At 35.8% G+C, this 13,252-nt stretch overlaps 2 protein-coding genes across 2 annotated transcripts in view; one reads left to right on the top strand and one right to left on the bottom strand.

Moving 5' to 3' along the window:
• Positions 1–2,276: 2,276 nt before the first annotated feature.
• On the top strand, positions 2,277–5,682 carry LOC112148640 (granzyme A). The gene is made up of 5 exons (XM_024275881.2): positions 2,277–2,564; positions 2,637–2,781; positions 3,573–3,711; positions 4,602–4,877; positions 4,965–5,682. The coding sequence occupies exons 1-5, from the start codon at positions 2,501–2,503 to the stop codon at positions 5,121–5,123; spliced, it is 783 nt and encodes a 260-aa protein (XP_024131649.1). The 5' UTR covers positions 2,277–2,500; the 3' UTR covers positions 5,124–5,682.
• Positions 5,683–11,783: 6,101 nt separating this feature from the next.
• The window catches only part of areg (amphiregulin), a 10,990-nt gene continuing 9,521 nt past the window's right edge, over positions 11,784–13,252 (bottom strand). Inside the window, exon 5 of the mRNA XM_036213762.1 lies at positions 11,784–11,875. Coding sequence (XP_036069655.1) covers positions 11,854–11,875 — 22 coding nt within the window. The 3' untranslated portion in view covers positions 11,784–11,853. The remainder of the gene's footprint in view (positions 11,876–13,252) is intronic.

The following is a 13,252-nucleotide window of genomic DNA, read 5'->3' as shown; positions in this document are numbered from 1 at the left end:
GGCTTTGCTATGACCCTCGAGTGGAACTGATCTGTCGTAGAAGCAGAGACACTTTTTCCACTGAGTAACAACTGACAGATAAGAATCAGCCCCCTTACCACACAAAGGGCACGCAACGGAAAAGACACCTCTGAAAATGAAAAGACAAGTTATGTCTGAGCTAAAATGCTTCAGAGCTTAGAGTTTTTTTCTAAGGTTTAACACCTGCATCAAATTTACATCTACCTGAGGGTCCATGATGCTCTAATGCAACACAACTGTACTTACGCATGCACTTGGATTATTTTGTGTGTTGAGAAGTAAAAAAAATATATATACCAATGAGATTAAAAGGGTTCACTGCAAACTATTTAAACTTTGTTTCTAGACATTTTTTAACCCTTTACCAACGCCGGTGAAGCTTAAACACAAAATCTTTAACATGCCCCTTGATCGTGTTAACGGTTGAAAAGTTAAAGTAAACAATAGAACATAAACCCTGGAGCTCCACGGTGTTAAAGGGTTACGTTAACTTCACTTTTATCTACACCTTTACAAGCTTTTCTCAAAACCAGCAATCAAGATTTTTTTGTCTCATTAAGAGGTAGGATCTAAAAATAATCTTTTTAACTCTTGATAAAAGAACAGTGGCGGATACAGCAGTTTGGGGGGCTCAGGCAGACAGTGACATGGGGTCCTCTGCAGTGTTTGTATTAATTATATATTTTTTAAATATGGCAAACAACTTAATTACTGTTTCACTTTTAGACAGCATTATTGTCAAGAATCCAAATGTTTTGATAAGAATATAAAAACTGAAATTACACCTAAATGTTAAAGAAATTAATTTTATATACATTATTTTTACTTGGTAAAACATTAAATTCATTGAATGTGCTAAGTTGTTAACCACTCAGGAGGATGAAACACTTTCACACGATCAGTCTTATGTCATTTCAGGGATTTGGGGTGTTTTTGTAATGAGAATTCAAGAACTATTGGTGTAAAATTTATGTTTAGACAGTTAACTGTTCAACTCGGGACCCTGAGAGTGTTGGGGGGCCTCCGGAAAAAGGAAAAAAACAATTTACAGTTAAAAAAATGTTGGCATTTATTTTCATTGTTTGGGAAACCAAAATGTAGATTTCTGTTGTACAAATAAGTGTGGTGGAGGACCCAGACACAGTAGGGCTTGGTGGCAGAAACTTTAAACATTTATTAAGAACCCATGGAGACCAAAAACAGAGACAGAACAGATGATCATCAAGAACTGAAAACCAGATACTTAAAGACACTGAGAGTAATTAACTGAAATGAAGACAGCTGTGAATCATCACATGAAACTGATGTGACTTATGCACAAGTCAAAACAGAACATGACCAAAACCCATAAAATAACTGACAAAAAACAAACCAAAGTCCATAATCCTCCCAATAAGAGCTAATTTGGGATTGTATGAGGATTTATTAAGATGGAACAACTTGTAGCCTACTAAGATTATGGTCTCAATTTCTTCACAGTTTGTTCTAAAATCAGTTATTTTTCACTAGTTTTTGTCACTTTAATGAAAATAAACTACAAGTAGGTGCATGAAAACTCAAAAAATACAAAACATTTGCTTAGAACTGGTTTTGAGCTATTTAACATTCAATTTGAAGTAATTTTATCAAACACTAAGCTTTTTTAGTTTATTTTTTAATACTTGTGTAACTTATTATTAAATGTCTTGTTAAGTAAAAATGATTTGCTGCACGGACTGATCATTTGACTCATTTCTAGGAATTTTCATCTAAAGATTAGTGTAATTTTCTTATTTGTAGGCTACCTCTTTTTGGAGTATACACACATTCTCCTTAAAAATTGTGAAAAATTCTGATCTTATTGGCAGATTAAAAAAAAAAAAAAAAAACTGCCACGGAAAATGATCTTACCAATAATTCTTATTTCAAAATGAAAATTCTAGTGACTCAGACATGTTTTCTTAAATTAAATTGCTTTAAAAAAAATATTTTATTTTTCTTCCAAAACAGAAAATAAGACATATTTTCTTGAAAGAATATCTTATTCATATAAATTCATTTTTTTCAGTGCAATAACATTTTAAACACTGCAGGTGGAAATAGAACAAATACATTCATTTTATTTGCTCTTTGGAGAAATTTGAACATTTTACTGAAGCATTCTTCCGACGCTTTGATGAAATTTGTCATAATTCCCTCTGAACCTTCACTTTACCAGAAACACAACCAGGTTCATCTAAAAAAACCTTAAGCTGTACGTTTTTTCCCGGAGGCGCCCCCCAGCCCCCAGCGGTTAGACGAGCTGTGTCAGCTCATTTGTCTGGTTGTGAACAGTCATGGTAAATGTTAACGAACGAGAGCATCCGCTCATCTTTACACCTGGGTCAACGTTGCTGACTCATGTGTTTCCATGGTCAGACCACATCCTCAGAGTTGAGCTTATAACCCAGGCCGTGCATTGAGGTGGGAGCATTCAGATCAAAGACAGAGACACGAGGAAATGTGCTGCAAGAAAGGCTTTGCTGCTTTCATCTTGGGGGGGCTTCTCTTTTTTGTCAACTCAGGTGACTGAATCATTTCTTCTGCAAAATCGATGCCTCCTAAACACCTAAAATATTATTGACTGTTTGTTTTAGGCCACGGCTCTGACATCATCAATGGGAAAGAAGTGGTGCCGCACTCTCTGCCGTACATGGCTCTGCTGCAAGTGAAAACGAATCCATCCTGTGGAGGAGTTTTAATTGATCCAAACTGGGTTCTGACAGCTGCTCACTGCGCCAGGTAGGAACTCGGAGCTTTTTCATCCGTCTGATGCTGGTCCGGGTTGTCCTCTGGTGTCCATAAAGTCAAGATCATTTAATGAAATCATCCAGAAAAAGAAAATTCTTCAATATTGATGCTTTTTGTCTTCTAGTTTAGAGGGAAACAGCTCCTTTAATTTAAGAGTTAATCAGTTTGAAGAGAAATATGATGAGTCAAACTTAGCAAAAAGTTAAATAAAATATATTTTTAAGGTGCTTTTTAATCTATTTCTCAGTTATTTTCGATAATTTTAGGACTTATTTGAATAAAGTTTTGCATCATTCTAAAATTATGTACTCACATAAGTAAGGCAATTAATTATATATGTTCAGCTTAAATGACCTTTTTAGTCAAAAAGGTCAATGAACACTTGAGTTGTTCTAGAATATTTGTGTTAAAGTTAAAAATGAAGAACTTCTCAGGAACAAAATGTTGGGGCTTTCAGGAAACCACAAACTCCTCAGAACAAACTAAAGCGTCGGAGCTCGAGCTTCGACACGTACATCTATGACTTCAGTTTGCAACAGCCACTTCAGAGCTAACCATAAAGATTTGATTATAGAGCATGCTTTAACGTCAGCACAATTCATAGATAAAATGGCAGAAATTTATACTTTTAGAATATATATAACACTTTTGCTCATTTTAGCTCATAAATCTGAAGTAGCAGAAGCAGGTGAATAAAACCACTTATTTCAGTGGGAGGGATTCAGTATAAAGTCAACTAAAAATATTGTTTATCATAAAGTTGTGGTTTTTTTTTTCTGCAGGATCGACACTGTGGTTTTAGGGGCTCATTCCCTTAAAGAAAAAGAGACAAACTCCAGGCAGATCCAGAAAGTGAAGACACATTTTCCTCATCCCTGCTATGATAAGAACGAGACCGTCAACGACCTCATGTTACTCAGGGTAAAGCGAACCTTCCAAACACATGCCAGAGTATTTTTTTAACTCTATTATTACTAGGGCGATGTGTCTGGATTCAATTCATCCATAAAATAAATCTTTAAGTATAAACAAAAGCTGATTAATAAACTACACTGAACTAAATTGGGCATTCCTGCAATATACTCTCCTTCTTAGTGTGGAAAAGCTCCTAAAAAAAGACAAATTCTGGAAAAAAATAAAGCAGAAACCTCATGGAAGTCCACATGAAGGAGGGATCCTCTCCAGGACGGACAGGTGATGTTCCAGGACTTAAAGGAGCGCGTGTCTAAAATAACAAACACCTATTTGAGCTGGAATTTATTGAAGACAGGACACAACTGGAATATATACGTTATTCTGGATCTAAAATGAAAGTTTTTTTTTCCTGATCATCATGAGCTCAGAGGAGAAATTGAGTGTTGTGTTATTCTGGGGGCGGAGCTTGCAGCACAGACTCTTCCTGGAGGGAGCTGTTGGTGTCGATCTTAAGTCAGCACGTTTCCAACCGCTCGTTTTCGTGGGTATGGGAGGGGCTGCTGCAGACAGTGCAGGTTTTTAGAGGATTACTCTTAAATGCATGAATGGAGGGGTTCTTCATAGTGAGGAATGAACAGTAAAATGCATTTAAAACCTCAAAAAGAAGAATTTTAATGGTAGAGCCTCTTTAAATGAAGCTTATGGTTTTGTGCCCATCTTTTATTTGTCTTTAACTTCTTTCAAATTTCATACTTGTTACAATTTTTATTGTTTTCAAGGACTGATTTAGTTTTTTATATAAATTGTTGATACTTTCCCGAAAAGCTGATCACATTTTCCTCCTATATTGACTCCAACTGTTCAGATCATAGTACTTAGATCTATTTTTTTTCCAGCTTCAAAAGCCAGTAAAAGAGACCAAAACAGTGCGGCCCCTGAAGCTGGCTGACACTGTCAAGGACCCTGCTGGTGGTTCTCCCTGCTTGGTGGCGGGATGGGGAACAACAAAGAACATGGCCAAAAAAATGTCTGACGTGTTGATGTACACCAACGTGACTGTCATCGACAGACAGAAGTGCAACTCCCCAGCCTTCTACAACCTGAAGCCTGTTATCACCAGCAGCATGATATGTGCTGGCTCCGACGGTTCCAAAGTTGCAGACACTTGTAGGGTAAGAAAATAAAAAAATAAATAAACCTTCTAATTTCAGTTTAGATCAAAGTGAAAGACGGTAAAACTGTTGTCTGAACATCTTCAGGGGGATTCTGGTGGACCGCTGGTGTGCAACAACGTTCTGGTTGGAATCACATCTTTTGGGAAGCTTTGTGGAGTTAAAAAACACCCTGGGGTGTACAGCTTCCTGTCTGCAAAACAACTCCTCTGGATCAAGAAGACAATGAAGGCCCCGCAAATATAAATGAAAATTCTCCTTCAAACTCCTTTATCTATTTTTTAACTTTAATTTCATGTTTAATTTGATCACAAAGGTCATTTGCTTTTGCAGTTAGTAGTCTGAACCTTTCATAATGACTTTACAGTTAATCACTTAGTTGCATTCTGCTGGCTTCAGTGTTACTTTTGTTTTTCCATTAAACTCTCCTGCTGCAAAATCGGAGACTCTGTATTAATGATTGAATGAAAGTTTTGACTTCTTTTCCCATTTAAAGCGTGTCATTCTTAAATGCTTTGAGGCATAACCAGGTCGGTTGGTCACTTCAGTGTGAAGAATCCTTCACTGAACATCTGATCATTGTGGAGAAGTGGAAACTGATGTTTTCACACTGTGATTCATGCAGGGTTTTTTTTTTTCAGTTTAGCACATAACGATGAAAGAGGAATGTTTCAGTTTGTTAACCAGGAGGCCAAAGGTGTGACTTGTGGTTTCATGACTTGTTTGCTATCATTTTTGGATCAGAAACATTTCAGTTCTTGCTAAGTTTCATAACTTTAAAACTTTGTGCTAAAACAAAAAGTCAATACTTACAGTTAAATGTAAACTTCTGTGCTTCAGAGCACACTCACGTGATGAAATGTGTGAAGCGCAATGCACCCTGCAGCGGAGGGCTCTCTAAAACTATTTCAGACAACCCTACGCCTCCAAATATGGAGAGAAAATTCTCTCACTCCATTTTGTGGACGAGTAATTCTTGATTTGGGCATAAAATTGGATTTATGCATGTGTAATTCTTGATTTGTAACTCATATAATACATTTTGTGCATAAGTAAAAAAATTACAAAATACAATTTACACATGCCTAAATTAAAATTACAACAGCTTGAAACTCATTACACATGCAATTCTTTAAAAATGATACACGGACCACCTCTTACGCACGAATCTGTCGTGAGACTTATTTATTTCACGTCTCACTGATTCATCCATGAGTGATGCGTTCAAGTACTACTAGAATTCTGGGTCATTGGAGTTTTCTTATCAGCCGTTTTGAACTTAGATTGTGAATAATATCTGGTAAAACCTGACTTTTTCCCCACTTTCTTTAAAAGATATTCCAGATAATTAGAATAAAAAGTCTAAATACGCTTTTTTAAAGCACTTATCCCTATAAAAATAAACATGTTTTCCAGAAAAGAGCGCTTTCTCTCTGACAGCTCCTCCGGAATTACGCATACACAAATCAAGAATACAAACGCACAAATCCTAATTTACACACAAATCAAGAATTATGCACCCACAAATCGAAGTGGTTCAATTTTCTCTCCACATCCAAATTCCCCTACAATCGAAGGGCTCGGGAGAAGCTGTAGGTAGAATTTTGATTCTGCCTTAGTGGTTGGATGAAGCCATTTATTGTCAAAAATTTCCGTTTAACCTTTTTAAATCATAATGACCACAGAAACTTCACAAATTATACAAATCAATAGTTTACATACCTCAGTTTTTAATACCGAGTCTTTTGAAGAATTTGTATTGGGCCTTACTAAAAAAAAAAGGTCAAGTTTGTTTAAATTCTTTGGCTGTCTTACTTGAACTTCCCGTTTGAGAGTGGCTCAATAATATTGATGTCAGGGGACTGAGACGGCCACTCCACAACCTTCACCTTGTTCAGGTGTTTTGGAAAGTGCGTCCTATGCACACGCTCCAAGCTGAAGAGTGACAGTTTTCCTCCAGTATCTTCTGGTAACATGCTGCACTCATCTTGCTATAACTTTTGACCAAGTTTCCCGTTTCATTGTAGCTCACAGATCCCCAAACCATCAGTGATCCACCTCCGTGTTTCACAGTAGGAGTAGTTATTTTCATCATAGGTCTCCTCTCTAAATGTCCTGTTTCTAGTTGGGTCTCATCACTCTGAATTATTTTATTCCAGGAGTTTTCAGGTTTGTCTATGCACATTTTGGCATATTGTAAGCAAACTATTTTGCGGTATTTGTGTAAAAAAGGCTAACTTCTGGAACTTTTCTTCAAGTGTCTCTTCTTTTACATCTTGATACATCCACACCACAGTTCTTCAGAATCCTGGATCCCAGCTGAAGTTATTTGTTGTTTTTTCTTCATATCCCAAACAATTTTTCTGGCAGTTGTGGCACAGATTTTTGTGACCATGCTTTGGTTTCAACAGAACCCCTCACTTTACATCTATTGATCAAAGTTAACTGACCATTGTTTGCATTTCTTCTTATATCCATTTCCTGTTTTGTACAGTTCAGTTACCTTTTCCCGTAGATCTTTTGACAACTTCCCCCATGACTCTGGATCCAGAAGTGTCAGTGAAACACTGGATGAAGGATGCAAGGGTCTGTTGGGAGCCCAGAAACTCCACCATCTTCTGTGCACACATGCTCATTACAAACGAGTCACAGATGTGGGCGGTAACTTTCAGCTGTCAATCAAACTCATTTGTTTCAGCTTGTGTGCATGTTTTCAGAACAAAGTTATTGGAAGAGGGTCATTTGGGAAGGGTCAACTGAATTTTTTGACAGTAAACGACTTCATTGAACCACTAACTATGAGTGGAAAAAAAATAAATCATAATTTCTTCCAAGATATGTAACTTATGAGCACAACCGTATCAGGAATTACATTATTTCAGGGGCTTTATTCTTTAGCAATCATGTCAACATATGCAGTGTGAATTCATAAAACCCTACGAATGTGTTCAAAGCTTCTTTTTGTTCAGTTTGCATTAATTTTACTCTGTGAGGGCCAGCCTGTCTTATAAATGTCAATAAATGACATTTTGTTTCAATAGTTGCAGGAGGCTCAATATTTCACACCTTTTTCAAAGTCAAACAAGCTCTCATGTGAAGAACTTAAACAGAAAAAGCTTCAAATTCAGTTTCCTCCCTTTTACAAATAAATCTTTTATTAAATAAAAGGCCGATGTTCTCATTTCAATATGTGTCATCTTGCGACCTTGCACAAAAAGTGATGGAAATTCATGCTGGCCACATGTAACCTATGTGACCAAATAGCACATTTTGCTGCACTGCCTGCACATATTTTAACCGTAACCCTAACCCTAAGTACGTGCAAATAGTCACTCCCTAAAAACATTTAAGAGACTTTAACAATGAAGCTGTACATCATCGTGCCTTGACGCATAATAATGACCAAAATAAATCATTTATATATAAAAAAAACCTTAAACCATGACCTGGAAGAGCAACAAAGGCAGGTGAAAAACCAAAACTTTTATGCACTCTGGATGATTAACTGAATAAAGAGAGTTCTGGATGACTGTCAACCTGAACGTGGTGTGACTGTGACGGAGAGAAGCCACAAAACCTGAAAACAGAACTTGACAAGAACCATGAGATTATAACTGACAAATCACACTAGAGGTTCAATCCCCACAGAGTCATGAAGACTTGACACATTTCCTGTAGACAGAGTTGCGGTTTGCTTGTTAATTCTCACGTTTTAATCACAAGAGTGATGGAACTAATGATTTACTCTCAGTGACAGCTTTGCCAAAGTAAAATAGAAATTCAACATATTATCCTTTATAAACACATAAGAATAGAAACCTGTGTGTGTACTTATGACTCAATCAGGTGCTCCAAAGGTTAGAAGGTCATCACTCCCTGACTCTTAACATTTTTACCTTTATTCCATTTGTAAACAATCTCTACTTTTACTAACACAATATTTTAGTTTGAACAAAAGCCTTTTGTTCTCATGTACAGTGCTTGAATTCAAATAAGTAATACATTTAAAGGATCTTTAACAATTAAGTGTGTGGGACTTTAAAAATAAAGCCAAACATTTGTGCTTTTGGGCAACACAATGAAAAATAGCCTGAAAAAAGAAGATTTTTACTGTCAAACCAAACAATATCAGCATTTGAAACGCTTCAGAAAGGTATTATTGGAAGTTTTGTTTTCCAGAGTTTATTGTATTTTAATTAAAAAATGATTCCAAGTTATAATATCTTGTGTTTAAGACAAACCCCATATTTTTTGGTTGAAATATTCTTCAAATTTGAAACATCTAACAACCTCTAAATGGCTGAATCTTTCTTCTATCTTAACGTCATGAAGCACCACCAAGTGATCACTGAACCACAAAGCTTGTGTTTATCTTAAGACAAACAGGAAATGTGCAGATCATGCTGATCAGTATTAGCGTCTACAATGAATCAGACCAATTCAAACAAGACAACAAGAAAACACAAAAGACAGCGTGATGCTGAAATAAATACATTTCCTCTAAATTATTCCTATGATTGCAACACTTGAACCCTAAAATTAATATTCTTGTACCTTTTTTTTTCATGTTTTGAAAAAATCAATTTATTTTTCTTGTTAATCTTTACTTTACAGTGGTAATCTGAGCGTCCAAAGTGACAGTTTTTAAATCCCATCACCAGGTGGAGCTCTCTACCACTTCTAGAGCATCACCTGAGCAATAATAGATTCTCCATTGATGAAAAAGCAGATCAATCCCGTGTTCTATAAAAAAAAGCACAAAAAAACAAAACATTTTGTTGTTTATACCTTTCAAAAACAGCACACATAAATATAAGTTAAAAAGTCTTAAAATTTGAGTATTTGTCTTTACTTCAGCAAAAGAATTCTGTCAATTAGGCAAAAAAAGTTTAAAAAAATTCTTATTTCAACAAATTTCGGTCACTAAGACGTGTGGAACTTTCTTGACAATAATCTTTCTTGTAAGACAGAAAATAAGACAATGTTTCTTGAAACAAACATCTTTTTACTTTCTTAAGATTAGTTTTCTGAAGTTTAGTTAAACTTTTTGCAAGCTTTTATCTTTACAAAAACACACAACCTAACTTTTAATTTTTCTCAATTTCTACAGAAAGGAAAAGTGAGTTAGATTCTGCGTTTTGGGTTTCTTGGTGTAGCATTATTCTTTTTCAGCCTGATGTCCAGTTTAGGTACAAGTTCTGAAACAGCTGGTGGAACCGCAAGTGAAGCTTCATGAAGTTTTTAAGAGAAAAACAGGAAAGTCATATTTTTAGTATTGCTTTTAAGTGTTTTTTTTTTACAAGTACACATATTTTAATATTATTTTATTAATTTTATTAAAAATTTATTTAATTTATTTTGATTGTATTTGTGGGACGTGTGTTGTTGTTGTTTTTTATAATTTCTATTTTTAGCCAATTTTTTTTTTCTATATTTATTGAATGTAAAGCATTTTGAGGTGCTTTAAAGCAGACATAAGTGCTATTTAAACAATATATTTGAATTTATTTGTCCTTAACAGTCGTTTTTCATGTCATAAAAAAACAGAATCACAGTTTGTGAACCTATTCAGGATACCAAACCTCTGTGCTGCTGGAGCAACCTTATCTGAACATCGGAAACTCTATAATACTTTTAATTTAAACAAACCAAGACAGAAACTTAGTTTTGGTAATTCTTTAAGCTGAGCAATGGAGCTTTTTTGTTCAACTTTTAGGTCTATTCTTACAAATTACAAAGTTAGCATAAAAATATCTGTTCTCTTCAACGGTCTAAAATTGGCAGAAAATGTGGTGAAAACTGGAGAAGCTTCCCATCTCATTCAATGACCTCAATTTAACTGAGAAACTGAATGTCTTGAAAATATCATTTCAACTTCCACTTAGCTTGGCACTTCGAAACACTCCAAAGCTTCACAGTAGATGTGTGACACTGAACCAAAAGGCATTTGCTGATACAATGCCAGCTTATACTGGATCTTCTAAAAGCCGTAAAATCAAGTTTTTGAAAGGATGCATCAGTAAAATGTGTGTTTCCCAGATAACCTACAAGCTTCCGTGTTAGGAGGATCTTAACTTCAACATTTAAGAAGTAGACGACTTGAATTGGGAGTCCTCTTTTCTCATGACCCTCCACAAAAATCTCAACAAATATGATGCATTCCCATGAATAAAAAAAATATTGAGTGACTCTAATGGCATTTAAAAACTGGATTTTGTTTATTTATTGCTATGTTTTTGGGGTTCTCGCTCCTCTAAACCAGCACAACAGTTTTATTGATTTTATTACAATGTGATCTTATTATGAATCAAATTTGAGTTTTAGTATAAAGCTGAAAATACAGAGCTCCTTCTTTGTGCAGATTTTGATTTTTTTTTATTGCATTTCATTCAAATTTGAGTAAGCATTAAAAATTCTTCTTTGTTTTCATTGCTAAATTATTTTGTAATACATTAATAAAATTAATTTGAGTGGATTTGTTTATAGAAAAACAGTGATTAATAATTTAGTCTTCCGAGCCAAAGTGATGAATCATCAGGAGTTCTCTAAAGTTGCCTAGCAACCGGGATCATTTTGTCAAACAAGTGTGTCTGTGTAGGAAATTTAGGATGAACAACAACAGAACATTTTTCTTGGCAATTAGCCTGTTGCCTTACAAGCATGAAGAGAGAGAGAGAGAGGGAAAAAAATAATGAAAAACATCACCACACCCACGGAACTCCAGCATGTTCTTTATTTGAGTGAATTATCAGTGACCGGCCTGTGCGGGAGTGTTTACTCCGTTTCCATGGTCGCCCACAAAAGCTCAAAGGCCCACCTTAGGGCCACCGAAACTTCCACGGCTCGCCACGCCCACGCCACATGCACTTCCCAGATGAATGGGTTCAAGAATCTTTGAGGAATCCTCACACTGACAGAGTCAATATGTGTCTTTGCATCACCTGCATGCTGGATGGGCTGCACACCTCGCCTTTCACTAACCACGGTGACGCAACAGCCTGTGAACAGAGTGTTATAAAGAGAGGTGGGAGATGATTTATGTACAGGAAGTGAGTCACTCTGCATGCACGATTGACTGTAAATTCTCATTTGATATCACAAAGCACGAAATAATAAAACACCTGTCAGCTTGTCGGGGTTTGACACATTGGGCGGGGCTTAGACTGATGCCGCAATAATGACACAACATTTCAGAATGAAATATTTTTAACAAATTTCCTCCAAAAGAGAAATAACTTAGAGATCAGAGTTAATAAACTTTTGTTGCAGCATGTCTAATAAAAAAGCATCTCATTAAAATATATATGGAGAGAAAAATTTTCTGCACATTATAAATGAAGAGTGAACTATCAACAAGGGTGGGGTACGTTAACCGTTTCTATTAGGGTGTGTATTGGCAAGAGTTTGTCGATACGATACTTATCGCGATACACTTGTCATAAATGATACGCAGCCCTGGCCCTGGATCGATAAAAAGAAGAATTACCGCTACCTGGAATATGTTGAAATAAGTATTTATTTATCTTAACTGTCAAGGATTAAATAATAACCACTTAAAAAAATGTTTAAGAAAAAAAAAAAGACTTCAGCTTTACTGGGACACAAACCCCCGACCTTTGCAATGGTAGGAAGTGGCATTTACCACTAAAATTAGGTATACCTCGCTCTTTTGAAAGGCATCTCCAGTGTTTAAGGTTTAAAGATTTCCGTTGTTAATGGTTTAAAAAGGGGGAAAAAACCTACATTGACAAAAAAATAATTCTTTCCAATGAAAATACAATATTATTTTTTGTATTTCCAAGCAAATGAATGTAATTAAAACAGACAAACCTCTGCTTTGAGTCAATTTTTTCTTTCTCTTCCTTCCTTTTTTGACACTAAAGCTCCCCTAAGGGCTTGTTTTGCTGCTTTTTTGTCCTTAAGGTTTTAACGACTACACCGTGTGGCCCTCCTCCTCCTCCCCACCACGAAGCTTCGATAGCGACTGCATCAGGCAAGGAACAGTGCAGCACCAGACAAAATTATTGATTATGTCACACTTTTGATGGTTTTAAATATTATATATTTTTAAAACATTTCACACGAAATGATTGTTGTGTTTAACTCTAAAACAAAAACATTTAATTTGGCGCCCCCTTCAGCAGATGGGGCCCTAGGCGGCCGCCTATCTTGCCTGTGTCCAGGGCCGGCTCTGATGACATGTACCCCAAATTGTCCCAAGACAGTACCAGACAATATTTAACTTTTTTTTTTTTTTAATAATAACTTAAGAGTTATCTGAATATTGATACATTTTTCACAAAAGTAAAATGTTATTTAATAATCAGAACATTAAGCACTGCAACTCTATCTCATAAGCAAGTTGCTTTTACCCA

This window comes from Oryzias melastigma, linkage group LG9 (genome assembly GCF_002922805.2).
Source record: "Oryzias melastigma strain HK-1 linkage group LG9, ASM292280v2, whole genome shotgun sequence".
In the NCBI taxonomy this organism is placed as follows: Eukaryota; Metazoa; Chordata; class Actinopteri; order Beloniformes; family Adrianichthyidae; genus Oryzias; species Oryzias melastigma.
The sequence above is the reverse complement of the archived record's forward strand: the minus strand, read 5'-3'. Positions and strand labels throughout refer to the sequence as shown.